This window comes from Sitodiplosis mosellana, unplaced genomic scaffold (assembly GCF_009176505.1).
Source record: "Sitodiplosis mosellana isolate CC-2019 unplaced genomic scaffold, AAFC_SMos_1.0 Smas_scaffold_5, whole genome shotgun sequence".
In the NCBI taxonomy this organism is placed as follows: domain Eukaryota; kingdom Metazoa; phylum Arthropoda; class Insecta; order Diptera; family Cecidomyiidae; genus Sitodiplosis; species Sitodiplosis mosellana.
The window spans coordinates 4,588,620-4,615,450 of record NW_022595248.1 but is presented as its reverse complement, the minus strand read 5'-3'; the positions used below and the strand labels follow the sequence as shown (position 1 = coordinate 4,615,450).

General features: G+C 34.1%; 8 protein-coding genes across 11 annotated transcripts; 4 read left to right on the top strand and 4 right to left on the bottom strand.

The window, feature by feature from the left end:
- The first annotated feature begins 1,882 nt into the window (after positions 1-1,882).
- LOC129566778 (72 kDa type IV collagenase-like) lies at positions 1,883-5,133 on the top strand. Its single transcript, XM_055443005.1, has 7 exons — positions 1,883-2,100; positions 2,212-2,367; positions 3,086-3,204; positions 3,272-3,564; positions 3,657-3,815; positions 3,878-4,140; positions 4,199-5,133. Exons 1-7 carry the CDS (start codon positions 1,957-1,959, stop codon positions 4,856-4,858), a joined length of 1,794 nt encoding a protein of 597 aa, XP_055298980.1. The 5' UTR covers positions 1,883-1,956; the 3' UTR covers positions 4,859-5,133.
- On the bottom strand, positions 4,882-7,134 carry LOC129566780 (probable dolichyl pyrophosphate Glc1Man9GlcNAc2 alpha-1,3-glucosyltransferase). The gene is made up of 6 exons (XM_055443007.1): positions 7,068-7,134; positions 6,674-6,946; positions 6,174-6,549; positions 5,836-6,095; positions 5,656-5,769; positions 4,882-5,422 (listed from the first exon to the last, which is right to left on the bottom strand). The coding sequence occupies exons 1-6, from the start codon at positions 7,124-7,126 to the stop codon at positions 5,014-5,016; spliced, it is 1,491 nt and encodes a 496-aa protein (XP_055298982.1). The 5' UTR covers positions 7,127-7,134; the 3' UTR covers positions 4,882-5,013.
- Positions 7,135-7,388: 254 nt separating this feature from the next.
- Positions 7,389-8,868, top strand: LOC129566799 (caspase-1-like). Its single transcript, XM_055443025.1, has 3 exons — positions 7,389-7,642; positions 7,742-7,980; positions 8,121-8,868. The coding sequence occupies exons 1-3, from the start codon at positions 7,602-7,604 to the stop codon at positions 8,783-8,785; spliced, it is 945 nt and encodes a 314-aa protein (XP_055299000.1). The 5' UTR covers positions 7,389-7,601; the 3' UTR covers positions 8,786-8,868.
- Positions 8,869-9,383: 515 nt separating this feature from the next.
- On the bottom strand, positions 9,384-12,200 carry LOC129566887 (uncharacterized). 2 transcript variants are annotated; one of them, XM_055443257.1, is made up of 5 exons: positions 11,986-12,200; positions 10,454-10,643; positions 10,334-10,380; positions 10,069-10,246; positions 9,384-9,993 (listed from the first exon to the last, which is right to left on the bottom strand). In XM_055443257.1, exons 2-5 carry the CDS (start codon positions 10,593-10,595, stop codon positions 9,854-9,856), a joined length of 507 nt encoding a protein of 168 aa, XP_055299232.1. In that variant the 5' UTR covers positions 10,596-10,643; positions 11,986-12,200; the 3' UTR covers positions 9,384-9,853. The 2 variants fall into 2 exon arrangements, with proteins under 2 accessions (XP_055299232.1, XP_055299233.1); XM_055443258.1 differs by lacking the exon at positions 11,986-12,200 and adding an exon at positions 11,357-11,682.
- A 3,260-nt stretch (positions 12,201-15,460) lies between these two features.
- On the bottom strand, positions 15,461-16,993 carry LOC129566798 (uncharacterized). The gene is made up of 5 exons (XM_055443024.1): positions 16,748-16,993; positions 16,640-16,686; positions 16,372-16,555; positions 16,072-16,284; positions 15,461-15,854 (listed from the first exon to the last, which is right to left on the bottom strand). Exons 1-4 carry the CDS (start codon positions 16,887-16,889, stop codon positions 16,175-16,177), a joined length of 483 nt encoding a protein of 160 aa, XP_055298999.1. The 5' UTR covers positions 16,890-16,993; the 3' UTR covers positions 15,461-15,854; positions 16,072-16,174.
- Positions 16,994-20,072: 3,079 nt separating this feature from the next.
- Positions 20,073-21,122, bottom strand: LOC129566796 (uncharacterized). Its single transcript, XM_055443022.1, has 4 exons — positions 20,916-21,122; positions 20,800-20,846; positions 20,520-20,694; positions 20,073-20,260 (listed from the first exon to the last, which is right to left on the bottom strand). Exons 1-4 carry the CDS (start codon positions 21,064-21,066, stop codon positions 20,160-20,162), a joined length of 474 nt encoding a protein of 157 aa, XP_055298997.1. The 5' UTR covers positions 21,067-21,122; the 3' UTR covers positions 20,073-20,159.
- Positions 21,123-22,100: 978 nt separating this feature from the next.
- Positions 22,101-24,822, top strand: LOC129566794 (caspase-like). Of its 2 annotated transcripts, XM_055443019.1 has the most exons (5): positions 22,101-22,499; positions 22,737-23,271; positions 23,369-23,667; positions 23,791-23,962; positions 24,049-24,214. In XM_055443019.1, the coding sequence occupies exons 3-5, from the start codon at positions 23,424-23,426 to the stop codon at positions 24,071-24,073; spliced, it is 441 nt and encodes a 146-aa protein (XP_055298994.1). In that variant the 5' UTR covers positions 22,101-22,499; positions 22,737-23,271; positions 23,369-23,423; the 3' UTR covers positions 24,074-24,214. The 2 variants fall into 2 exon arrangements, with proteins under 2 accessions (XP_055298994.1, XP_055298992.1); XM_055443017.1 differs by having other exon boundaries at positions 23,791-24,822.
- Positions 24,823-24,969: 147 nt separating this feature from the next.
- Positions 24,970-26,826, top strand: LOC129566795 (caspase-1-like). Of its 2 annotated transcripts, XM_055443021.1 has the most exons (4): positions 24,970-25,041; positions 25,146-25,763; positions 25,869-26,258; positions 26,687-26,826. In XM_055443021.1, the coding sequence occupies exons 2-4, from the start codon at positions 25,517-25,519 to the stop codon at positions 26,740-26,742; spliced, it is 693 nt and encodes a 230-aa protein (XP_055298996.1). In that variant the 5' UTR covers positions 24,970-25,041; positions 25,146-25,516; the 3' UTR covers positions 26,743-26,826. The 2 variants fall into 2 exon arrangements, with proteins under 2 accessions (XP_055298996.1, XP_055298995.1); XM_055443020.1 differs by lacking the exon at positions 26,687-26,826 and having other exon boundaries at positions 25,869-26,654.
- Positions 26,827-26,831: the final 5 nt, after the last annotated feature.

Here is a 26,831-nt window from a genome sequence, read left to right as displayed (position 1 = left end):
GGAGGAATAAATAAAGCAAAACTATATTAGCACGCTTCGTTGTATGTAAGGTCAATACAACGAAGCTTGCTGGTCAATACAATGAAGCCCACGTGAATGATCGTAAAATGAAGAAATGTCAAGTATTCGGAACGACAAAACATGTGAGTGTGCGTCATTATTAGGTATAAACACTTGAGTATTCGCATGTGTGATGATGAGCTAGAGTGTATTTAAAGCATTTACCTTTTCCCCTGTACGCAATTCTTAATCAACACATCGCCATCGAAGCATGCGACTGTATTCTTGTTTATGCCGGGTGAATTTTGTTTTTTTTAATCATTTTTGTGTCTGCTCATTCATTTCAAAGGTAGCTGGATAAATTTAACCTGGCAAAAGGTTGGAACGTCAAAGCAGCGAACCAAATCGGTTTTAATTAGACGTTGAGAAACATTCAAAATACAAAAAAAATGTTTTTCTATTTATTTTATGAACAAAATTAGCGACAAGAATTCCGATCGCCCAATAATTTTTGAAGAAACTACAAAAAATTATTATTATAAATTGTGATAGAGCCCTGTTTTACAACAAAAAAAAACTCGACAAAAAATCACAGCCGGCGACAGCAGGCGCGAGTGACGAAAGCACCTCTGTGCTGAAAGTCGAACTCGCTATATATACACGCAATTTCGAACTTTTTTCCTAAGAGGCCATCTGGTATGAATGAAGTATCGTCAGAAAGCCCTTGGCTCATAGGCCCAGAAAATGCATTCAAACATGGGAATCGACCAACCGTCTCCATAGATATGGCCACTTAAAAATTTGGAGCAATTCTCAGTTTTTCTCATTTACCGGGGGGTGGACGCGGCCCAGTCATTTCAAAACATGGTTTTTCTGAAGCTTCTCGTCGAGACCTTTCCAACAAGACCAAGAACGTCAAAATCGGACCATCATTTCATGAGTTATAGACATTTGAAAATTTTCTTTGCCGTCTCCATCAATTATTCTGAGATAATAGTTTTGTCTGTGTGTCCGTCCGTCCGTCCGTCCGTACTTTTTGTCCGATCTTTTTCAAACTTTCAGGCATTGGACTATATCAGAAACTAAGACTTTTTTGTTCCGCCACTTTTTGATTTGGCCGCCATCTTGGCCTTGGCCGGCCTTTGAAAATTCAAAAAATGGTCTTCCTTCCAATGGCTACTGTGCCTAACCCTGTCAACCAATTTCAGACTTTTAGGTATCGTTGGAAAGGTCTCAAGGCCAGCTATAAAATGGCACCTATTTGAGCTTTGAAAAATCAAGTATTTTTTGAGTTATCGTGTTAACAAACACCAACGACAACGACGACAACGACGGCACACGAACGGAAAAGTGTCTCAAAAAGTGGTTTTCTACGTTTCATGAGTTTTTATGATGATCTAAGCTAATTTTGCGAAAAAAGTTTTCGGAACCAATTCCTATACTTTCCCTTGACACGTTTTGTACGGAAAAGTAAAATTGCCTCAAATAGAGCCCCAAATTAGAGCTAAAATTTGACATATAGCTTATATCTGGGAAAACTCTGTTTTTCGAGATATAGCCATTAGAAATTGGAAAAAACATGAAAAATCGACAAAAATCAACTAAAACTCATTTTTGTTGCCGTTAACAATGGCAAAATCATAACCAAAGTGGTTTTGCGTTCAAATAATGGTGAATGACAATATTGCTTCTTCGTTTTTATTTAAAAAAAAAAAAGAACTCGTTGAGAATTATCGTATATTTATGCACTTGAAATGTTCTGTCAGAAGCCTTCAATCTGCTATTAAAATCACAAATGCAAACTCTTCCCGTTGTTATCCCACACTGTTCCCTTTTTTATGTGATAAGACCAAATCATTTCATGTTTTATGTTCGTTTCATCAGTATGGACAATGAATTTCTAAGCATTAAGACACGTTCCTTTGTGCTCTGTTGAAAATTGAATTAATTCTAAAAATGTCGTTAAAATATTTGCAAACCGTTCAAAATACTCTATCGATAATATCGATCGTTGTTTTGTGCGTAAATTGTTATCCAGTAAATTTTGCATGGGAACAAAATGGAGCTCAAGCAAATACAACGGTTAATCCATCGGAAATTGTAATTTTGTTCACAGACATTTTTGAAATAATCATACGTTGTGTTTTCGATAATTTGTATACATTTTGACTCTATTTTAGAATTTATGGAATTCTTTTTAATTTTGTTTAGTTAAATTTTCTGCGAAAATTCGGTTATTTGACTTCAAGCTCAATGGCAACGACAGATACACTCTATCACGAGGAAGCCATTATCGCTGGCATAAAAAACATGCAAAAATACGGTGCCTTGAATCAAACAGGCGTTTTAGATAGTGCAACAATCAAGGTTAGTAATACGTATAAATGATAAATATCCATTCTTTTCGTTCAAAAGAATGAAGTATATTTTTTATAAAAAATTTGAATGATTTTTATGAACCCAAAGAATGAAAAATCAAATAAAACGCAATAACTGAACGATAAAAATAAAAAAAAAAGATTTGGAGATGCCGAGCATTGATCTCGGTACCTCTCACATGCTAAGCGAGCGCTCTACCATTTGAGCTACATCCCCGTTGTATAAGTCAGAACTAATAGCGCACTTCACTTACCTACCTCACTACTAGACGGTCATGCCATGTGCCTTTCTTAATGTTAATAAGGCGAGAACAGTTACGTCTTCAATGTGATTTCCATTTTTATGCATAAGCAAACACATTTTGAGAGACATGGTCTATTTTGCTTTCATTCAATTCTTTCAATGGAAACAATGACCGATTTGAAATGAATGATTTGATTCAGTCGGTAGGTTAATTTTTTTCTACTTCATTTTGATAAGAAAAATCCAAATTGATAGATCGTCTTCGATCATGAAAAAGACAGTACAGCGCATTCTTGTTTGCACAGTTGAAGCTATTCAATTCATTTGCCAATCCAAATATAAGTTTTGTAAACAATGCAACAGCTGTAAAACATAACGATCTAATGAGAAAATTTCGTATGAAATTAAAATATTTGCCCCATGTGAAGAAGAAGCCAATAATTGAAAATATGTTTTTCCTCAGCTATTGACAGCACCTCGCTGTGGTGTCGCCGATATTCCGAAACATTTGCCTACGACAAACCGCGTCAAACGATTTGCACTTGGCTCAAGAGGATGGAGCAAGCGACGTATTACTTACTTGTAAGTCGTTTCCATTTAATTAAATTTCCCTTCAAATTCCTTCCTTTCATTTTTTCAAATATTCAAGCATTGCAAATTGGTCACCAAAAGTCGGCGAAGACCAAGTTGCTGCCGGCATGGAAAAGGCGTTTCAGCTCTGGTCAAAATACTCAAAATTGCGATTTGTGCGTTCTTATGAACCCAACGCCGATATTATTGTTGCATTTGGGTCCAGCTATCATGGCGATATGTTCCCATTCGATGGTCCAGGGAAAGTGTTAGCACATGCCTTTTATCCATATGAAATGACGAGTTTCGGTGGTGACATCCATTTCGATCATGATGAAAATTGGAAAGAGAACGCATCTCAATTAGCCGAAGGTGAATTTTGACATTTGAAAGAATAATTAAAATATGACACAGATTTATTTACCAAAGCAATCAACGCTAATCAAATTCCATTGATAAAATAGGTGTCGATTTCACGTCAGTTGCAATACATGAGCTCGGGCATTCACTAGGCTTGGCACATTCGCCCATTTTTGATTCGATCATGTTTCCATATTACAAAGGGCCGCAAGAATCAAAGGATCTCGGTTATGATGATATTATGGCCATGTATGAATTGTACAGTGAGTAAATCCGATTCTAAATTTCCCTTCAATTTTTATGACCGTTGACATTTTGTTCGCAGTAAGAAATGGTGTGTTCACTGATGAAGACGAGACCACACCAAAAGAAGAGGAAATCGAAAGAGAAGCTGAAACTGAATCAACGAGCCAAAAAATGTTACGGACAACTGAGCCAACAACAACAATACGTGTGGAATTAGTAACTGAATCGACTGCAACAGATAGTTCAAAAAGAGTCGACGCCACAACCGTTCCACGGAAAGAAGTGTTCACAACAACTGATCCATGGTTTACAACAAATAGCGATTGTGAGGAGAGAAATAAGGTAATTTCACGATAATTTTCACAAAAACTCGAACCATTCAATCAAAATCCGATTTCAGCATCGCTTCAGTTTTTCAATTGGATGCAAATCAACGAGTAATGCTCCGACAGTTCCAAATTTATGCGAATATCCCCGCTTCGATGCCGTCGCTTTGTTACGTGGCGAAATATTTGTATTCAAAAATGAATATTTGTGGCGATTATCAGAGGATTTTCAAGTGCAGCCTGGTTACCCAATCCGCTTCAATGAGATTTTCCAAGACATTCCAAACTATGTTCGTCGCATCGATGCGGCCTATGAACGCAAATCTGATGGGGCTATTATTCTGTTCAATGGTAGAAAATATTGGGTTTACGATGGATACAATTCGATTGATAATAGTCCACGGTCGATCACCGAGTATGGTTTTGATGAAAGTGTTGAAAAAGTGGATGCGGCAATGGTTTGGAGTAAAAATGGCCGCACTTATCTATTCAGTGGATCAAAATTTGTTCGTTATGATGATGAACGCCGTCGAATTGATGTCGGCTACCCAAAGTATCTTGGAGAGAAATGGCATGGCATTCCAAATAACATTGACGCGGTTATTTCAATGACCAACGGAAAAACCTACTTCTTCAAAGGTGATTTGTATTGGATGTACAATAACTATTGGATTCGTCCGGAACGCGGTTACCCACGTCGTACATCGATCAATTTGCTTGGTTGCTCATATTGACAATTATTTTGAATGAATTTTCATACCGAAGAAATCGAATTTCAAAAATTAAATTGAAAGAATTGTTTTTTTCATTAAAATTATTTTTTGTAATGAATCAATTTTCATTTTATACACAATTTTCAATATACTATTCACATACACGATTTAATTCTTCAATCTTTTCTAACTTTTTTACTGGAACTGATTTTGAATAGGAACTTTGCGTAATATTTCAACCAAAAATATATAATTCCTATGCTACAATAAACACTAGTTAATAAAAGAGGTAAAAATGGCAGTCTTTTGTCTAAGTTCAATAAATATTGGATACAAAACTCGTAGAAAAGTATTCCGAACAAGCCAACCGAATACAAGAGTTCATGTATTGGAACAATTTTACGACTCACTGATGGCCACAAACTCCTCAAGCTATTCGTGATAATAAGTGTGTGAGTTACTAGTAAACCGATTTTAATCACGACCAAATTGGACTTGAATAGAAGTGGAAACAGCGAAAAATGCGATACAATCGATAAAAACCATATGTTTTTAGCTTCATCATCACTGACTGCCATTAGAATGCTGAAAAGAGATGGAAACTGAGTTTAAAATGAATGTTCGAGTCTGTTAAAATATATAAAATTTGAGTTTTGTTTAGCTTTTGGAGTTTCGACACTAGCTTCCACTCTAGCTTCGAATTTAGTATCAAATTTAGTATAATTTCAATGTGAATCGAGTTTTGATATTCGCAGAAACATAAATTGGATTTTGAACTAATGTAATGACTGAACTAATGGCGCAAAGTTCAAACTAACCTCAATGGGATGACCGTCATTAAAATCGCCTTCTCATGAACGTGCCAACCGAATAAGAACGAGGTGCAGCCACAGATAACGATTCCTCGTACGAAGTCAACTTTGTTGATGGCTCTAAAAATATGAAGTTAATTCTCATTACATGTCCATCAACTTGAATATGTGATAGGGTAGTAGTACTTGTTATAGCTTCCAAAGGCGATTTTCACAATGCACGGAACCATGGCCAACAAGGTGATTATGAATGTTGTATGTGGTTGAATCACAGGCAACACTTGATGACTGTACTCTTGAACCAATCCGCCTGTATTCGATGAATTCGACCCTTTATTCGTTCCAACTGAAGCCACTTTATCGGCCATATTATAAATTGCCCAGAAGTTTGGTGCCCAGTATGCATGGCACAGTCCACGTTTGAATGGGAATAATCGCGACAACACCTAGACGAAACATTTGATCAACAATTAGAAAAAGCAAAATAAAGGCATGAAAAATTGAGACAGTTTTTCGAAACCAACCTGTGGCATTTGATGAATGAATGGACCGAATGATGCTGCGGTGACGCCAAGTGTTACAATTGCTAATTTGATCAAATTCAACACCGTAGTTTTCATCGATGGACTATGCCAGCAGTACACTTTCAGCAAGTACACGATATACACCGGGCTCACGTACACAAAAATGTGCTTCATATTGAGAAGAACGGCGAAGCAAAAGGCTGATTTCAAGAATTTCTCCTCACACATGTACGCGATACTAAGCAATAGAATGCCAAACAGTATGCCATTGTATTGGAAATGAATGTGATCGATGATCAGCAAACCGAAATTGCTCAATAAAACGACACACAAAATCCGTTGCTTGGATGCGGTGGGTGAGAGCTGAGTGAGACATCTAAAAATCATACCAAATGGAGATTAGAAATTGAATAGAAAAGAAATCAGATTTCATTTTTTGAATTGAAAAAAAAGACGAAAAAGAATTGAAAAGACCAGGAAAAGTATAGGTGAACATTCACCTCTTCACTCCAATGGCATACACGACATCGGTAACAACAACAGATAGGCGTTGAAATAGCACCGTTTTATCGGAATCATAATTGAGATTGTCCACTTTCAGCATGTTCGCATCGAAGTATTTGGCAAAATGTGACAGAATGAATTCGAAATAGGCAAAAATCGGTGGATAATCCAATGTCCATTCGCTCGTATCCTCGACATACCATTTTGAAATTGGCAACGAATGTGTTATTGCCAACCAATTGCGATGAACCTCAAAGTCTGTCGACCGGCTAAAATGAAATGAGTAAATTGTATGAGAACCATTGAAGAGGAATTTGAGACCAATTGATTGGTATTGAAAACAAATGAGATGGTTTGAAATATTCGATTATTAGAACGATTTACACTTACTATGCCGGCAAAAAAAGCAATTTAATGCCAGTTATCAATCCAAAAATTGACCAAAACATGCCACACAATAGATGTTTCGTGTCCGCTCGATATCAAAACAATGATATTCTGTCATGATGTGTCAAAATATTCAGATGCTATTGTGAGATGTACAGCGCCATCTCTTGAAAAGCGTTTCAAGTTTCGATTCAGCGGTTTCAAAAAAAGATTTCTTCGATTTAATTCTCGCTGAATAAATTCATAACTGATAAGGCTATTTTATCTTCTAATTGATAATTTTAATCATTTACTTTAAAAAGACTGTTTCGAGTAGCGTAACAATTGATTTTTTTCGCATCTGAATAGTTAGCAAAATCATACGTGCAATAAAATTATGATTCATGCATTGTTATATTGAAATAATAAATGTTCGTATCTTATCACATTTAAACGGGCTATTTAAAGAAAAGTCGAATACTCAATTGTAACAGTTGCAATAAACTAGTTTCTTAACGAACAATGTTCGATAGCATACAGATTCAGTCGTAGTCAACAATGGGGTACGCAAGTATTGACAAGTCAGCTGGCGACATGAAGTAAGTGTTTTTTTATTGATTTTTTTCTCTTTTTTGCTTAATTCTTCACTTTTTATCGTAAATTTTTAGCTAACATTTAATGAAATTCCATAATTTCAGCAATGAATGCGAAACGTTCAATCAAGATAATTACCATTCAAACTATTGTTATAACATGTGCCACAAGAAACGTGGCCTAGCATTGATATTCAATCATGAATATTTTAGTAAACAAAGACAACGAAGAGGTACTCACATCGATCGTGACCGTTTACATGATACATTCAAATCGCTCGATTTCAAAGTAAAAATCTATGAGAATAAAACCAAATTGGAAATATTGGCCATTTTGCAGAAAGGTATGAAATTAATGAAAGGCTTGAAATTTTATGAGTTGATTTAATTTTTCATTCAAATTTCAACAATTTTCAGAATTTTTACATTTTTTTTCTTTCTGAGATTATTTCATTTTTTATTTTCTTTGCATTTGAAATTTCAGTTGCTGCTAAAGATCATTCGAACAAAGATTGTTTGATTGTTGTGTTCCTAACTCATGGTGAAATTAAGTTTGATAACGATGAAGGGTGCGATACAATATTGAATCATTGCCTAATGAGTCATCTGCATACTTCAGATGCCTTGTTGCCGGTTCGTAGCGTGTGTGGATATTTTACAAATGAAAAATGCCCGAGTTTGGCGAACAAACCGAAGATGTTTTTCATTCAAGCGTGCCAAGACGAGAAAAAGAGCGATGAATTGTATGATATGAACGAAGTTGAAGAAAATATAGCGAGTCCGTCGTCGGATGTATCGTTTCCACAAAAAGATTTTTTAATCGCATACTCATCGATGCCAGGTGAAAAGTCATTTCGCACAACTGGACATGGATCGTGGTTCATTCAAGCGCTTTGCGATGAGTTGAATAAACGTGGATTAGTGGACGATTTAACGCGGATCATGACTAGCGTCTCGTATAGAGTAGCATTCGATTATGTATCATTTGAATTTGACATCGATCAGAACAAACAAATGCCGTGCATTGTGTCCAGATTGACTAAATTGGTATTTTTCCCCAAGAACAAATCGATTTTGAGGAATCAACACATGAAACTACTTTCAAGATGCTTTTCGCCATCCAAAACTAAAGATGATATTGAATTTTAAGGAGCTTAAGACATGACTGATACACTTTTATACGCTTTCGATTATTATTCGAATAAAAATTTAGTTTAACATTTTCGAAACAATTTTACTTATTTTATCTTCATTCGGACGAACAACGGAAGTGAAAAAAAAATGTATGATAGAAATTTCCTCGAAAAACAATTACACAACAAGTTTTGCCTTTCTCGTTATCTTGATAACTTTTTGTTTGGAATATTTTCGACATAATCCCTAAATCATTAACATAAATTATAGGCTCAAATCTTAATCATTTGGGAATTATATCACAATTATCTTGAACAAAAAGCTATTAACGTATGTTATTAAGATAACGAAAAAGGCAAATCTATAACGCTGTGATTCAAAATAGCAACTATGAACTTAATTTTGATTGTTCAAACGAGTCACATCAAATATGAATTCATGCATATTATCATTTTGAACATTCAAAAGGATTTTTTTTCTGAATTCTATGGGCAAATATGTTATTGTTATAAGTAGTAAGTCATACATTGACGCAATCAAAAAAATTGTGTTGATTTTTTCTTGGAGGTACTGCTGTCCAAACGAGACGGTGAAATTAAAATGAAACAGATTATTACACTTTTACTGTCATTTATTTTGAGGTAGAATACATTTGATTTGAGAAACATTTAAATATTTAATTTTTTCAACTATTTCAAAAATAACTACCACTAATGTGCGTATGATCAAAAAGCGAGAAGTTTCAGAGAGATTTATGTGAGTGTATATTTCCGTTTGCTTAGTTTAAACAGAAAATGTGATCTTTGGACAAAATTAATGAGATGCTTGGACAAATAGTTTGGTCGAAGTTAAATATGCTTCAACTCTCGTCATTGGTGTGTTTATTCAATGTGAATTTTTTGGAAGCCGTGATAGTAACATACAATATTTGTTGCAACGATTTTGACAGATTTAACATATATCCGTTTGTCCATCTCATCGACAAACATTGTGGTTGTAAAAAAAAAAATGAATTAATTTTGATCATGAAAACCGACATGATGAAAGCCGTCATTCAAACGTTGATCAGTAGTGGATCACAAATTAATTTAGCGTCGGATATTTAGCACCCTGAGTTACACCTTGAGGGGCGGCCTGGTATACGGTTGGCAGTCTAGCTTCAGAAAGTTCTTTCACTGCTTTGTAGACGGAGTATGTGACAATCGCAAAGTACGTAGCAATCACTGAAAAATTTAAAGAGATTTTGAATAGTGTTCATATTTAACATAAACGATTGATGATATGAAAGAAAAACCTACAATTTGCGATGATAAGAATGATTACAATGCCTGGTAGTGGTACCTCTTTGGTATCTATTGGCTTTCCAGAAGATAGTGCCAATACAATAGCAAATAAAACAAATACATCAGCAATGTAAAGAATCACGAGGCCAATCGCTGTTACTACCACATCCAGGAGCATATAGCTTGGTCGAGTCTGAGAAAAAAGTTTATGTAACATTAAACAGATGTGTCGTAAATGTTGACTTCCCAAATAATAAATATTTCATGCTCGATTACTTACTTTTTCGATTCCATAGAGCCAACAACCACTAACTACTAGACAAATGACTAAAAGAAAACGAATAATTTATTTAAATTGGAACTTTGTTTGGAATATACGGCAAAGAAACGATAAACTTACTTGCCCCCAAGAAATATTGAGGCAGTTGAAAACCGGCAAGGATGTAAAGGACTCCTTGTATGACTCCAAGCCAACCGAGGATTTTTCCACCAGTTATCAAGTTAATGCAGCAACAGAATTCTCCAACGGTCGGTAATGCCATTTTGACTTTTTATACCCGAATGATGAGGTTATACTTGAAGAAAAATACCTTTGAATGAAGAAAATTCGATTATTTTTAATCAGATGTGAAATGATGCATAAATACGTTGTGTGTAAACTAACAAGAAAAAAAAATCTTCAAATCGTAGTGTGTGAAAACCGATAATATGGGAATATCATAGTGGGAAAGTTTACTTTTTTCAATAACTACGGTGCTAAATTAGAAGAAAAATGTATATTTTCTACACTTTGGGTGTCTCATTCTGGCCCATAACAGCGTTTCACGTTATGGGCTAAGCTGCTTCTTTGTTTTGTAAGAGAAGGATCGTTGATCAACAAAAGACTGTCATGATCTAGTTGAAGCAAAAATTTGTGATCGAATGTCACTGTCATTGACAACAACGATTGACAGTACAACGAATGAGTGGATGTAACATCCAGCGTTGTGTATGTATAACCGAAATATATGGCAAGAAGAACAAATTAAATTGCGCATGTATACTAATAATAATCGTCATAATAGCTACGCTTCTACTAACACACTCGCAATACACTCATACACTGTTGCTTGTTCTGTTTGCTTTATATTCGTTGATATGCGTACTGCGTAGGTAAAGAATATATGCCACAGGCAAAATGTTACTATGCTATTTCTATTTTCCTCATTAAACCATGAATTTGGTGCTCGAACACAAATAACTGAGCGTTTTATCATCACTTTTCGACACACTCTGAATTGATTAAGTTGCTGATGACTTTAACCTTCAAATTTCAAATCAATTTGGCTGCACCAAAACCCATTTAAAATGCATTTCTTTATTAGAACGAGTCACTCGAGAATATTTTATTCTTTGAAACAAAGCCTGTTTTTTCCGGGATCTTCCTCTTCTCCTTATTGTGAAATTCATTACTATTCTATTGAATGCAATGAATTTCACAATAAGAAGAAGAGGAAGATCCCCAAAAAACGGCTCTGCTATGGAATTTATCGTAGTTTTGCAAGGAGTCGCTTGAGATGAAATTTAGGTATCAATGTTTGTTGATTCGTTATTCAGAAGTATTAAAACATTCAACAAAATTCACTTATAAGAAATCCAAACGAAACACGGCTATTTAATTGTATGAGTGCGATCGAGAAGCGAACAATCCCCAAAAGATTTTTGTAATTTTTTTTTTCAATGTAGAGCGTATTTGAGGAACACAACGTCAAACAATATTTTTCAACTACAATGAAGAGATCGGTTAATTATTATGATCTCATACCTAAGAAATTCTCCCTGTTCATATTTGAAGAGAAAGAACAGACAAAATAGAAGTAGTAAAACCATTACACTAAACATGAATTCCCTTTTTCGTACCGCCAAAACGCGACATAAATAAAAAAAACATACCCTCGTAAACTGATCGAGCTAAATCACCAATAAAATGCTAAACACTTTCGGTTTTTATGTAAAATTCACTTTTTATTTATAACACAAACGGTTTAGCGATGTTACTTCGAATGGGCGTCGAGCGATAATGCCAAATATGAAGAGATCTTCTACACAGAAGAGCTACTTAGAATTTCAGATTATATTTTTTCCACTGTATCTGCTCAACGAATGGCGTGACAAAGAAGAATATAGAATTTCGAGTCAGGCTGAATGTTACTGTGAAAAAAAAAAACAAGGGGAAACCACTGAAGTGTTAATTTAAACTAAAGTGTAATTTCTAATTAATTTGCTGAATGAGAATTATTGGTAAAACAGAATTCTTTTTTTATTTTTGAGCTGGAAAAGTATCTTGATCGATTGATTTCCCCTTGTAAACCATTATTACGTAATACTGTTTTTTTTTCACCGAATTGTTGCATAGGATGACTGCACCCTTAGAAAAATGTTTGCCTTGAAACTTGGACTAACTGTCGCCATGCGAAATGACAGGAATGTGGATAATGTGATAAGAAGTATGGAAATATCCAAACGAAAGTGTAGTGTAACACTGAAAATGAAAATCCTGAGAAGGATAGGAGCATATTGTAATGAGACATAGTTTCATCTCAATGTGTGTAATGTGTATCAACGATACATCGAAATCGAATTTAATGAGAAACACATTTATTCGAATCTATTGTAACCCGTATATATCCAAATAGTTGAGCCCCTGACATGTATGCATATTGATGCATACGGCTGTATGATTCTACTGAAATTTCAGAATTTTTTTCGTTTTTCTCTTTGTTCATATTCTCCTCTTTTCGAACGTTTTTTTTTTCATCCGAATAACAGATTTTTTGGGAATAAACATCGAATGAGACCGAGAATAATGTTGCATTTTCTATTCTATTCCATTTCAAATGAAGAATTCCACTCATACACAATGAATTTGATGTTGTGTATGTATACCGATTGTCTTCACATACAACTATAGTTGTATATATAAAGATATAAAGATATATGAACTCATGCCTCACTCACACAGTGTTGCATTTGTGTTTATTTCGTAGTTTTTGGGCTAAATCAATCATTGATATCGCTGCGTTTGTGTCTGTTTGTGGGATTGCCTTTTTAAAAACACAATCGACTCAGGTAGATGGAGAGTATAACCGTACGAGATTGTTGTTATCTCTAGTCGAAAAACTGCCAAACATTGGGCATGTAAATATTCAGTATATTTTTAGTTTCTTTAAACATAGACAAAATCAACTAACCCAAAATAATCATATGAATACACAGCACTGGTGATATGAAACTGTACGCATTTATTTTGCTGTTAAACAATACTTTGCTCACCAGAAAAACTGGTGTCAACTACCTACAGAAAAAACGTGGACGCTCTCATTGCAAGTGAGGTGTGGAATCAACAGAAAACATACTTCGCCAAATGAAGTTCACTTTTCAAAAATAATAATCGAAAAAAGCAGTACGCTTCAATTCGGGAGATATGTTTGAGAGGAAAAAGACTCAGTTTGTTTGCATTTCTTTGGAAATATTCGATGATGTGTGAGTGTGTTCGAGTACGATCTTTTCTGTCCGACTGCTAAATTGATGAATCAGAACTCTCTTTAAAACATGCATGGTGCACGAGTGAATTCTCATTTTCTGTAATCTCATGACTAAAATATCGTAGCATCAACTTTAAAGCAAAGTTACGAAAAAAACCGACAAAACGAGTGGCAAGACTGATACGAGTGGCGAGACAAAGAAAGACACAGGAAGGGATCAATACCCATGTTGATATGTATACATTTTTATGGTCTTACTGATTTATTTTTTATTTTTTCTCTCTATCCATATTCTCCCTAAACGTTAAACATTTAAAACATAGATTTTTCGAGAATAAAAACCAAAGAAATTGATAAAGTCGCTCGTTTTTATATTCTCCATTTCAAATACGGAATGCTTCGCATTGTTCACAACGCATACATATGTCATTGGTCTTCACATAGAATATAATATAAACTCACATCTTACACGCAGTGTTGCATTGGATTTTATTGTAAGTGAATATGTATGGTTGTATTTGTGTATGTGTGTATGAGAATTTCACACTGTGAGATAGCCTTTTCAAAAATACGATCAGCTCAGATTGATGGAGAGTATATAACTGTATGAGATTGTCATTTGTTATATTTTAGTCAAACCTCATATTGGTTTTATGTTTGAGGGAAAAGACTTTTTAACTCTCATTGAATGTTGGCCCTTTTCCCATATGGTCGCTCATAGACATCGTCAACTTGATGTGAAAAATATTTTTTGCATGAATAGCTGTTTTTGAAATTTAGATAAGATAAAGGAGTTGGTTACACATGTAAACGGTCTCGAAAGTCATAATTTCTCAAAGAAATTTTCTTTATTTCTTTATTCATTTATTGGTAGAGATGAAAATACAAAATGTACAATTTCAATATTAAGAATAATCAACTACTTCTTGTGTACTATGAAGCAAGGGCGCGTTTAATAAAAATATAGACTGAATAACTTCTCACGATATGGGCTGATTGTTTCCACAAATGGCTACAATTTCGAACGAATGAATTGAACATCAACAAAACGTACAAAGCAATGATCATCGATCGATTTAAACCGCAGCATTCGCAGCGACATAAACAATGTTCAATGACGATCCGCTTTCTTTGAATAATAAATAATAAACACGTTTGTCTAGACCCCAAAAGTATCAATTGAATTTACTCTCGAGCTTGGAATTCTTTTACGATGTCTACATATTTGCTTTTCGATTTTCGGTCGTGTTAGAATTATCTTTTTTTACATTTGATGGAAAAGAGAAAAAAATATTAGTAAAAAAGGCAGTTTCGGATATAAAATTGTATTTCTTTACTGATTACAGCCTGAGCGACGTGTTTCTTCAACTCCGGTTTGTTCGGTTGTTGTTTCCTCTTGGTATAATACTGAATCATAATCTTATCTGCACACTTCCATACGTACGATGCCCAATTTTGTAGAACAACATTGTCAATGGCTAACGGTTGGCAATTTTGGATTTTGTATACCCAAATTTTGAATGGTGTCAACTTGCATACTTAGAAGAAAGTTTCTTTTCATTCTTTCCAGAAAGAAATTTCATTTGATGCCATTCCATATGAAAAAAATTTCATTCATTTCTCGATCAAATAAGTAGTTTATAAACGAATCTAAAATAAAATGCTTGGAAATATGCTGCCGAGAATCCCATACATTCCACATTTCAAATGAAACATTGTTGCGAGTGTCAACGAGCATTGAAGTCGTGTTTAGACACGAGCTTCAAAATATCAACAAGATATGCGAATAGACGTGTAAGAGCCTATTGGGAAATTCATTCAAGTTTTAAATGACAAAAATGTAAAAGAAACAGTGTGACTAATCAATGAACGAAAAACTCAGATTTGTATGGAATTTGTTTTAATAAGAGTACAAATAATATTGTGCAACACATGGATTGTACAAATTGAATAAATACATGGGTCACAAAATAGTAACTCAGCACAAGTTAGATTTTTCTCTCTTTTTTAAAACCCGGTATTAGCTTGTTTTGGTCGGCTGGAAGTCATGAGTCAATTGGTTCATTTGATATCACCCGTTAGTTTGAACTTCATTGTTCAAGCGAATTGAATCTGAGTATAAAGTCTAATGTGCATGAATTTTGTTGAATTTACAAACTCAAAATATTCAATATTCGTTTGCTTTTAATTTTCGCCAATGCGATAAGCTATCCACAAGCACAATCAAATCAATCCGGCAATGTCGTTTTCTTTCGCTGTCACAGTAAGACGTTGAAACTGAAATATGATTCAAACCAAGATTCAAACATTCAAATAATTAAATTTCAAACTATTTTTGCCACTAAATATGCTGAGAATATTCGTTAGATGTGTTTTGTGTGAATTTTTTAGAATTTAACTACGCATCGGGACACGTCAAACGAATATTTCAAGCAGTTCATACGTCAGAGCCTTTCCATTTTAATAATTTTTACAAACAATCATGACAACGTACTGTTCCAAAAACGTTTTTGGGAAATTCCAAATGTTCACATCTAGATTTCAACGATAAATATCACAGTTATAAAAAAATCGATTCATTTGGACGATGAAATCGGTCAGTGTTGGGCCGTAATTTGAGAGTAGTTCCGAGATATCTGTCCTTGAGGAAAATCTTTCACAGCTTTGTAGACGGAGTGTATGATAACCCACATGTACGAATAAACAACTGAAAAATTGAACGAAATTTTGATCAATGTTCATACTTATCATAAGTGATTGATGCGTTTATTGATGATTCGAGAGAGTAACTAACGTGTGAAGCAGCACAGAATGAATGTAATGAGGACAATAATGGGTATGCCATCGATGTTCGGAATGGGCTTATTAAAAAATACTAGATACACTAGCACAAACATAACAACAATAATGCCAATTAGAAGAAGCAAAACCGAAACCGATGACACTACCAGGTTGGGGAACATGTAATTTGGCCGAGACTGGTAAAAAATGTACAAAATATTTAAAAAAAGGTTAATTTAATTTACAATTTGCATACGTTGTTAGGTTTGAAATTCACTTACTTTTTCGATTCCATAGAGCCAACAAACACTAAACACCAGACGAATAACTAGAACCAAAAGATCCATTTATGTTTTATGTGTCATTTGGCAAGTGAACATCGAACTTACCAGCTGGTATAAAGTATTTGGGATTCGTCAAATCGATGATGATTAAGGCGATTCCGAGTGCTACTTCAAAAAAGCCGATAATCAGGCCACCAATTTTCAAGTCATTGAAGTAATGAAGTCGACAGCAATGACTAACTCTCATTTTGGCTTTGTGCAAAGTCGTGAATTATGCTTGAAAATAACAAGATTAATTGAAATTCGGTTGATACCATTTAAAAGTTGAATAACGAATGAGTTTTAGTCAATAAATGAATTTGGTTTGAAGCAACGAAAAATCAAATGATTGAGAATCATTTTGTGGGAATGTACATCAGTGAGATTAGTAACAATAATGAATTGGAATGAAAGTATTAAGATAAGATAGAAGAAAAAATTTCAAAAATAAAGTTAAAGTTCAAATATTACGATTTAGGTTATCTTTGACTTAAGCACAAGCAAAGGACCGTCACAATACGTTGTTGAATGAAAACATGTTCCCAATATTTTTAAACGTTTTCGTTTGTCAATATGGTTCAATTGAATTTCTAGGAAATGTCGTTATTAGTGCACAATAGAAAAAAACGAATGAGTTATTTTACGATTACACTTTTGACACATCAAACACATCAGACTGCGGAAAATTTGGTGTTTGCAATCAAAAAGAGTCATACAATTGCAAATGCTCAGTAGTTAGCGTGCCTGATGTAATAATGGACATTGGACGTATTTCATCACCTCGTGCAACATTTTGGGATGTGTTCTAAGCAGTTAGACTGCTCAATTACACAGTACGACACATGTTTTTTTTTTCTCGTGTACCTGGCGAGCTCTTTACAGGGACGAAAGGAGGCCTCAAATCAAGAAGAACTGCATCAATTTTTTTTGAAAGTTGGTGCGATTTTGTCGTTTTTTGATATTTTCCATTTCCAGTGTACAGCTTATTGTCAAAATGAGTTTGCATGCCATTTACTCCCATTTCCAATGCTTTTACGCAGTTGATTACTTCTATAAAAGTGTTCAACAGACAATTCTACATGGAAATAGCTTCGCTAGATCCAAAATTGTTCACTGATTGTGTGAAATATGGCCAAAAATGTCAAAATGCTCTAAAATGTATGAAAATCACTGAAAATCGGCTTTTTTTTCAAAAATTCCTCAAATATACACTTTTCAGGGTTGGTGTTTTAATAAAAAGTTATTTTTTCTCGAAAATAAGGGGTGTCTTCTCTACTTATCACTCTGTAAAATTACAGCTACAAATTAGAATAACGAATTCTCTCTATGACTAACGGCAAAACCAGGCAACACACACTTCTTCAAATGTGAATTGTATGGGATATAGTATACAATAACTATTGGATTCGTCAGGAACGCGGCTATCCTCGTCGTATATCGATCAATTTAATGCGATTCAATAACTGGACATGGATCGTGGTTCATTCAAGTGCTTTGCGATGAGTTGAATGAACGAGGATCGGTAGGTGATTTAACGCGAATTCTGACGAGCGTCTCGTGTAGAATAGCATTTGACTATGCATCATTTGAATTTGACATCGATCAGAACAAACAAATGCCGTGCATTGTGTCCAGATTGACTAAATTGGTATTTTTTCCCCAAGAACAAATCGATTTAGAGAAATCAAAACATAAAACTAATTTCAGGATGCTTTTCGCCATGCAAGGAGTTTGAGACATGACTGATACACTTTTATACGCTTTCGATTACACCGTTCGACAAATTTCAACTTTTTTTCTCGCACAAGAGAAATTCCGATTGCGTTTGTTAGAGGACCTCAAAACAAACACTTCTGCATCATTAGAATGACCGGAACCACGTCTAGATTTTTTTTTATCGACACATATAAGACAAAATTCAGGCCAAAATGAGCAAATCACAAACATGAGCTTCGGTTTGACAGGTAAAGCAAATAATTTCTACCTTTTCTGCCTTTCAACATCTAGTATGATCCTTTACGAACAGTTTGGGTGCTTTCATGACCAAATCGAGTGATGTTTTCACATATTTCTGGCCGCATATTCGGTTGGTTCGATTTCAACTATAAAAGAATCGACTTTTGGCCAAAAATCCTTAAGTATAGGCTTTTCAGGGATAGTATCTTGGCGCAAAGTTTTTTTTTCTCGAAAATATGTGGAGTCTACCCAGACAAAAACTCTCAGAATTGACTTTTTGAGGTACCTCCCGAACAAAAGTAACGTTTTTCATGGATTTTACTATGAAAATATCAATTTTTGTTCGGAAGGTACCCCAAAAATACACTTTTTGGATGAGTTTCTTAGTAAAAAGTTATTTTTTTCGAGAAATATTGGGAATCTTCTCACACAGAATCTCTTGCAAATGATTTTTGAGGTACCTCCCGAACAAAAAATGATATTTTCATAGCAAAATGCATGAAAAACGTAACTTTTGTTCGGGAGGTACCTCAAAAAGTCAATTTTGAGAGTTTTCGTCTGGGTAGACTCCACATATTTTCGAGAAAAAAAAACTTTGCGCCAAGATACTATCCTTGAAAAGCCTATACTTAAGGATTTTTGGCCAAAAGTCGATTCCTCCAGAGTTGAAATCGAACCAACCGAATATGAGGCCAGAAATATGTGAAAACATCACTCGATTTGGTCATGTAAGTACCCAAAATGTTCGTAAAGGATCATACTAGATGTTGAAAGGCAGAAAAGGTAGAAATTATTTGCTTTACCTGTCAAATCGAAGCTCATGTTTGTGATTTGCTCATTTTAGCCTGAATTTTGTCTTATATGTGTCGATAAAAAAAAATCTAGACGTGGTTTCGAACAAACTAATGATGCAAAAGTGCTTGGTTTTTGGTCCTCTAAAACAAGCAATCGGAATTTCTCTTGTGCGAAAACATGTGTTGGACGGTGTTATTATTCGAATAAAAATTTTGTTTTCAATTTACCTTATTTTATCTTCATTCGGACGAACAGAAGCAACGGAAGTGAAAAAAATGTATGATAAAAATTTCCTCGAAAAACAATTACCATGCGACATGTGAAAGCTTATCAACGCTGTCAACAGTTTTGCCTTTTTAATTATCTTTAAAACATACGTAGAGACTATGAAGTTAATTTTGGTAGTTCCGGGTAGTTCAAAGGAGTCACATCAAATATGAATTCATGCATATTATCATTATGAACATTCAAACGGTTTTTTTCTTCTTCTGAATTCTATGGGCAAGTGTGTTAGTGCTATAAATTACATTAGCGCAATCAAATAATTATTTGGTCGATGGAATTATGATTTGTGTAGATTCTTTTTCGGAAGTAGCACTGTCCAAACGGGACGTTGAAATTAAAATAAAACACATTAATACACTTTTACACTGTCATTTATTTAGAGATAGAATAAATTTGATTTGATAAACATTCAAATATTTCATTTTTGAACTATTACACTACACTACACTACGAGTTCAAACGGGGAGCACAGTTTTTGAGAAAGTTCTCTCATTGCTTTTTTGTAGATGGAGTATTTGACAACCATAAAGTACGTAGCTAACGCTGAAAAATTGAAAGAGATTTTGAATAATATTCATAATGACTAGGGGGTAGGAACACAAACGCTTGAGACGAATTCGTTCGAATATTCGTGAATTCTTGTGATTGTGTATACGAGACATTCGCAGCGCAGTGAGTGTATAACAACAATAACAAAGCCACGAACGCATGAATATATGCGAATACATACGAATGACACAACTTGTTCCTAGCCCCTAGCATAATGATTATAGACGATCGATGATATGAGAAAATAGCTTACGTGTCAAGTAGATGAGAAAAAAGAGTGGAACGAGATATAAGTACTCATTGATCATTGGTGTTCCAGAAGCTTCGAAATATACAATAAAGCACAACAGCAAAATATCAGCAATGTAAATAAGCACAATAATAATCGAAGATAGTACTATATTCGGGAACAAATAACTTGGTCGAGACTGGTAAAAAGGTTTATAAAAACAATTAAAAAGATGTGTCGAAAATGTTGATTTCCCCAACAACGAACATTTCATTGTCAATTATGTTCACAAACAAATACTTACTCTTTCGATTCCATAGAGCCAACAAACATTAACTACGAGATAAATGACTAAAAAAATGATTAATTCGAAGTACAAACAAGAAGTGAAGCAAACATGCAAGTGAACATTAAACTTACCAGCCATTATAAAAAATAAGAAATTCGCTAAACTCATTACTGATAGAACAATTCCGAGGGCTGCTTCAAAACAACCAATTAATATTCCACCGGTTGTCAAGTCAGTGACACAATGCAGTTGACAGCAAAAACCAACGGTTGGCACTTTCATATTGATTTCAATTGAAGGAAATTCGGTGGATGCTATTCAAAAGCAAAATGATGAGTGAATTTCAAATTCAAACCAAAAATCAAATGATGCTGGGTTTGTGATAGAAGCAGATTGAAAAAACAAGACAACAACAATTCGCTCCGCTCTGCGTTCTTGAGTTTTTAGTTCCTTAATCTATTTTGTTGTTTCACAACAAACTATTTTTTGACGCACTACATGAAATGTATTTCATCAAAGTAACTTTGAAGTAATATATTTATTTGGCAAAATGAATTACAAGATCTTGGTTTTATTTCTTTCTTGAAATATACTGCCTTTGGTTTAAATTAAATAAATAATATGCGCATAGAATCGAAAGTCACTTTAATTCTGTTCAAGATCCAGAAAATACTGTACGAAAAAAGCTTAAAATATATTATTAATTACATTATAATGTAATTTTTAGAAAAAACATTTTATCATAAAAATTTGATTGGTGCTTTGAGATATTATGCACTTATTTGTCGTTACTGCCACTGTTTTAAATTAAATAAAAAATATGAGCATAAAATTCAAATTCACCATGATTTGTTTCATCACTCGAAAAGTATTAAGAAAAAAAAGCACATTAGTAGCTCTACATTCCATGTAGTGCTTAAAATAAAGTTAAAGTTCACTCGTTACGTTTCAGGTTATCTTTGTTTTGAACGCAATCAAGAGACGAGAATTGCGCCTATCTGTGTAATTTTTTGTTGTAATTTGTTAGTAAAATGAATCACTTTTTTAAACGAGCTCCGAAATTTAACAATATTGTCATACGTATTTGTTTATAAAATGGTCATTGCAAATGCTCAGAAGTTAGCGTGTTCAATGTATTAATGGACATTGGACGTATTATTTCATCATGTGCAACATTTTTGGATGTGTTCTGAGTAGTAAGACTACTCAATTCTCAACGTAGATTACAAACGCATATCTGTATTTTTTTCGTGTCTTAGCCAATTTTTCAATCAAAAGCTATTTCGTATATTCCACAAAAATGAGTTATTTCCCGTGTGCAAATAAAGTGACTGACAGTCACTCAGTTGTATATAGCTGCAAATAACTAAAACTGGCTAAGTTGTTTGAATTCAAAAATGTTGTATAGAAACAATCACTTTTAGTTATTCTTTCAGCCAGTCGTCTAATTTCGGACTTTTTGGCTACTAGATGACTATAACTGAAGTTGACTACAGTCGAATATTTTGTTCGAGATAATCACTTTTAGTCAGTAATAATCAGCCAAAAAGTCCGAAATTAGGCGGCTGGCTAGTCAGTCACAAATTTTTCACACGGGTTTGGTTCTCTTCTAAAAATTCTGATTCGTGTATTATCAACGCCGAAAAGCTAAAGTGATAAGACGCATTCATGGTGTTAGTCATGAAAATGGTGAAAGAGAGAGGGATAAATCATTTGTAAGTACTCGTAAAATGTAAAACCACTACATATGGGTTTTTTTAAATTTATTTTTAATATAATATTGAGGAATTTTTTTTTAAACCAATTCAGTTACGATGAAGCATATTCCTCTTTATTGCTATGAAGTTGAACAAATCTACGTTCTTATACGTCCCATACATGTTCATATGCATCCCTTGAAAAAAATTCTACAAATTAAAATTTGATTCAATTCTTTTCTTATTACTCTGTAGAATTACAGTTAAAAATTCGAAGAAACGACAATTCAGCGTTGAGTAGGTTGAATGCCATTTCAATTTTAAGCGATAATCAGTTGGAAAGGGATTGTGGGGAATAATGTGTGGGATTGAAATGCGTAATTATATACAAGCCAAAGCTGAAAAGTGAAACGAAGCGATAAAATGCGGCTTGTTGCGGCTGCGATAGTAAAAAAAATAAAAAATCAATGAGTTAACGAAGGTTTATGCCAAGATATCCGACTTCGTATTCTGAATTACGCAAGACTGTTTTATTGTATGTAACTCATTACTTATCGATTGTGCGTTCTTCAACTTGGCGAAATAATTGGAATCATGTTATTCACCCGAATAATGTTTTAGTTAATTTCAAATGTGATTTTTCTGTTCGCAGAGGCCATAGAGCAGAAGTGTTTTTGTAGCATTATCTTTTCATTTATAAATGGGTAACATTTGTACGTGTGTTAAAGATGGTCAGTCGAAAGATTCGGTGGGAATGCCATTAGAGGTGGCCATCGAAGCAATGAAGCTTGTAATTTTTTTTCAATTCTTATCTAAAATTGTCTAACTTATCGTTACTGTTAGTGATTTCCTCCTTTTTTATTTCAATCAAATTCCCAATCTTTCAGTCCAACAAACGAAGTTTCAGTTCAATCTACTGAGCCCATTTCGGCTGAGTCGAAAATGGCGACAAAAATGGATGAACGATTAAATCAAGAGATCGACCATTATTATAATATGAACCACAAGAATCGCGGATTGGCTGTGATTTTCAATCATGAAGAATTTGATGACAGCGACTGGTCAGTACGGTATGGCACTCGTGTTGATTGTGATAATTTAAAAACAACATTCACAGCACTCAATTTTAATGTTCGAGTTCATGAAGATCAAACGAAATCAGAAATGAAGAACATTCTTCAAAATGGTGAGCGATAGGAATAAATACATTTCTAGAGAGAAGAAAGCATGCATGCTTTGAATCCTCTCTGTGACATTTCTCACCATTTTTTTCACTTCCAACTTTCATCTGAATTTTTGATATTTCCAGTGGCTGCCGAAGATCATAGCGATAATGATTGTTTGGTAGTTATTCTGTTGACGCATGGTGAATTGCTTCCAAAAAATGTTTATAATCCAGCTTATAACAGTGCTGTGAACGAAGAAGGCAATACCATTTTATCGCATGATCTTGTAAGCTATATTCGTACAAAGGATACAAGGTTTGCATTGCAAAAAGTTTTCAAGTATTTTACCGATAAAAACTGTTTCAGTTTAGCCAACAAACCGCGATTATTTTTCGTTCAAGCTTGTCAAGGTGCCGAATTAGATAAAGGGGTCGAATTGCATCGCCTCATTGACAAAGAAATTGAAATGGACTCAAGTCCTTATAAATTAAAGCCATCGATTTTACCTCACGAAGATTTTTTCATCGCCTATGCCTCACTTCCAGGTTTTGCATCATTTCGAAACAATGTGGAAGGATCATGGTTTATTCAAGCATTGTGCAAAGAGCTAAATCAATTTAAATATCAGTACGATCTTATGCAAATTATGACACTCACATGCCAAACTGTGGCCTATGAATTTGAATCAAAATCAATAGATCCAACTATAGATAAAATGAAACAAATGCCATATACTCAATCAATGCTAACAAAACTTGTGCTCTTTAAAGAGAAACAATTGTTGAGCAAACTACAGGAAACATATCTTTAAAACTTATTTCTTTCAAACATTGATTCATGAATCTAGGAACAAGTTGTGAGATTCACATAGATTCATGCGTTCGTGGCTTTGTTATTGTTGTTGTACACTCACTGCGCTGCGAATATCTCGTATACACAATCAGACGAATTCACAAATATTCGTACGGATTCGTCTCAAGCGCTTTCGTTCTTACCCCTTGGTGAATCACATCATTTTCAATTGAAAAAATATAAAATTTTGATTTTTGAAATAAATTCAATTGTTTCTACTGCGGAAAGAGCCGCTACTCTATTGATGTTATAAACAATGCAATCGATAAATTCAACGAAAATCACACAGAAAAAAACAACAATAACATGCTGAACAATTTTGACAAACCGATTGCATTCTTTATAACATCAAAAAAAAAATCCTAAAATTGAAAAAATCCAGTTCAATTCTAATAAATATCTGAATTTTTTAATAAAAAAATGAATAATTTTTTCTCTACGCTGAGTGGATTGGATGTGATTTTGATTTTGAGAGGGAATTCAATGAAAGCTGATGGATGAAAGACGGTTGTTTAATTGTATACAGAGTAAAGCTGATATAAGTAAGACGAAAAGCAAACTCTCGCCATCGAAATATTTTTTTAATCGAACTTTGATAACACTTGCGATTTATCATTACTAATGATTATTCATTATGATTCATTAGGTATTAAACTTTGTACTCTGAATTACATAGAGATTACGCATTGTATACATCTCATTGCTGACCATGGGTGTGATTCCATTCCAAGAATTAAACATGAGAATTAAGAATTGGAATCACTCTTCTCGCCTGAATTATATTTCATTTAGTTTTACGTTGAATTTCCCGGTGAACAGAGGCTAAAGAACAACATAATTTTCGTGGCAAATATTCGTTTATTCATAAAAATAAATATTTTCTTCATAAATTGGTAACTTAATTGCGTATAACTAAGAATATCAGTAGGACGATTTGGCGAAAACCACATTAGAAGTGTCGTACGAACCTATCTTTATAACAAAATACAATCGGTTTCCATTTTTACTGAATCGAAAATGACGACACAGAAGAATGAAGGCTTAAATAATAATCAAATCGATCATTTTTATAAAATGAATCACAAGAATCGAGGATTGGCTGTAATTTTCAACCATGAAGAATTTGATGACAGTGAATGGCCAGCACGCTATGGCACTGATAAAGATCGTGATAATTTACGAAAAACCTTCGCCGCACTCAATTTTGATGTACAAGTTCATGAAGATCGAAAGAGATCGCAAATGAAGAAAATTCTTGAAAAATGTAAGTTTAAAAAAGTTCGAATTTATTCACAAAAAAAAACATTCATGTTTTAACATTCGCCGATACGATAATGAAGTAAAAACATTTTAATTTTTCAATTTCTAGTATCCAAAGAGGATCATAGCGATAATGATTGTTTGGTAGTAGTTCTTTTGACGCATGGTCAATTGATTCCAGCTTATAGCAAAGCTTTGAATGAGGAATGCAATACCATATTGTCTCACGAGCTTGTGAGCTATATTCGTACCAAGGATAAAAAGTTTGCATTGCAAAAAGTGTTGAGATATTTCACAAACGAAAGGTGTCCCAGTTTAGCGAATAAGCCAAAAATATTTTTGATTCAAGCTTGTCAAGGTAAAGATATGGACGAGGGAATGGTATTGAAATGCAGCGTCGCTACAGAAACTGAAATGGACTCCAGTCCGGTTAAATTGAAGTCAGCCGACCGGATTTTACCGCACAAAGACTTTTTCATCGCCTATGCCTCACTTCCAGGTTTTGTATCATTCCGAAACAAAGTAGATGGATCATGGTTCATTAAAGCATTTTGCGAAGAATTGAATAAATCTAAATATGAACATGATTTTATGCAAATTTTGACAATCGCATGCCAAAAGGTGGCCTATGAATTTGAATCAAATTCAAAGGACCCAGAAACGCATAAAATGAAACAAATGCCGTGCATTCAGTCAATGCTAACGAAACTTGTGGTATTTAAAGAGACAAAAGTCTCGAAGAATTGACGAAAAAACACACATTTGAATAAAAAAAAACATGTTTTTAAAATATTTTCACATTCAATTAACCTATCTAGCTTGATATAATACGTAATTGAGCGTTTTTTGTATTCATTTGTTCAAAATTCAATAAATTCACAATGAAAAAAGCTTATCAAATGATGTCTTCATTTTGAAATGTTATAGGGACTTACACATGTATGAAAATTAATTGTCGCATCGGACAATACGAGCTCACATGATTTGACATATGCTTTAACAACACATATGTGTATGTATGCACACGTATGTGCCGTGTTTGGAATGTTTATGACATTTGTGCCCGCATGTA

Coding starts and splice junctions, on each gene's coding strand:
- LOC129566778 (XM_055443005.1), top strand. CDS start 1,957: ATGTCGTTAAAATATTTGCAAACCGTTCAAAATACTCTATCGATAATA. Junction 3,565..3,656: donor CGCATCTCAATTAGCCGAAG/GTGAATTTTGAC, acceptor TTGATAAAATAG/GTGTCGATTTCACGTCAGTT. Junction 3,816..3,877: donor GGCCATGTATGAATTGTACA/GTGAGTAAATCC, acceptor TTTTGTTCGCAG/TAAGAAATGGTGTGTTCACT.
- LOC129566780 (XM_055443007.1), bottom strand. CDS start 7,126: ATGTTTTGGTCAATTTTTGGATTGATAACTGGCATTAAATTGCTTTTT. Junction 6,947..7,067: donor TTGCTTTTTTTGCCGGCATA/GTAAGTGTAAAT, acceptor ATTTCATTTTAG/CCGGTCGACAGACTTTGAGG. Junction 5,770..5,835: donor GCCTTTGGAAGCTATAACAA/GTACTACTACCC, acceptor TCATATTTTTAG/AGCCATCAACAAAGTTGACT.
- LOC129566799 (XM_055443025.1), top strand. CDS start 7,602: ATGGGGTACGCAAGTATTGACAAGTCAGCTGGCGACATGAA. Junction 7,643..7,741: donor AAGTCAGCTGGCGACATGAA/GTAAGTGTTTTT, acceptor CCATAATTTCAG/CAATGAATGCGAAACGTTCA. Junction 7,981..8,120: donor ATTGGCCATTTTGCAGAAAG/GTATGAAATTAA, acceptor TTGAAATTTCAG/TTGCTGCTAAAGATCATTCG.
- LOC129566887 (XM_055443257.1), bottom strand. CDS start 10,595: ATGGCATTACCGACCGTTGGAGAATTCTGTTGCTGCATTAACTTGATA. Junction 10,381..10,453: donor TCAATATTTCTTGGGGGCAA/GTAAGTTTATCG, acceptor GTTTTCTTTTAG/TCATTTGTCTAGTAGTTAGT. Junction 10,247..10,333: donor GGCTCTATGGAATCGAAAAA/GTAAGTAATCGA, acceptor CTTTTTTCTCAG/ACTCGACCAAGCTATATGCT.
- LOC129566798 (XM_055443024.1), bottom strand. CDS start 16,889: ATGAGAGTTAGTCATTGCTGTCGACTTCATTACTTCAATGACTTGAAA. Junction 16,556..16,639: donor GGCTCTATGGAATCGAAAAA/GTAAGTGAATTT, acceptor ATTTTTTACCAG/TCTCGGCCAAATTACATGTT. Junction 16,285..16,371: donor CATTCTGTGCTGCTTCACAC/GTTAGTTACTCT, acceptor TCAATTTTTCAG/TTGTTTATTCGTACATGTGG.
- LOC129566796 (XM_055443022.1), bottom strand. CDS start 21,066: ATGAAAGTGCCAACCGTTGGTTTTTGCTGTCAACTGCATTGTGTCACT. Junction 20,847..20,915: donor CTTATTTTTTATAATGGCTG/GTAAGTTTAATG, acceptor TCATTTTTTTAG/TCATTTATCTCGTAGTTAAT. Junction 20,261..20,519: donor TTTTCTCATCTACTTGACAC/GTAAGCTATTTT, acceptor TCAATTTTTCAG/CGTTAGCTACGTACTTTATG.
- LOC129566794 (XM_055443017.1), top strand. CDS start 23,424: ATGGCGACAAAAATGGATGAACGATTAAATCAAGAGATCGACCATTAT. Junction 23,668..23,790: donor GAAGAACATTCTTCAAAATG/GTGAGCGATAGG, acceptor TGATATTTCCAG/TGGCTGCCGAAGATCATAGC.
- LOC129566795 (XM_055443020.1), top strand. CDS start 25,517: ATGACGACACAGAAGAATGAAGGCTTAAATAATAATCAAATCGATCAT. Junction 25,764..25,868: donor GAAGAAAATTCTTGAAAAAT/GTAAGTTTAAAA, acceptor TTCAATTTCTAG/TATCCAAAGAGGATCATAGC.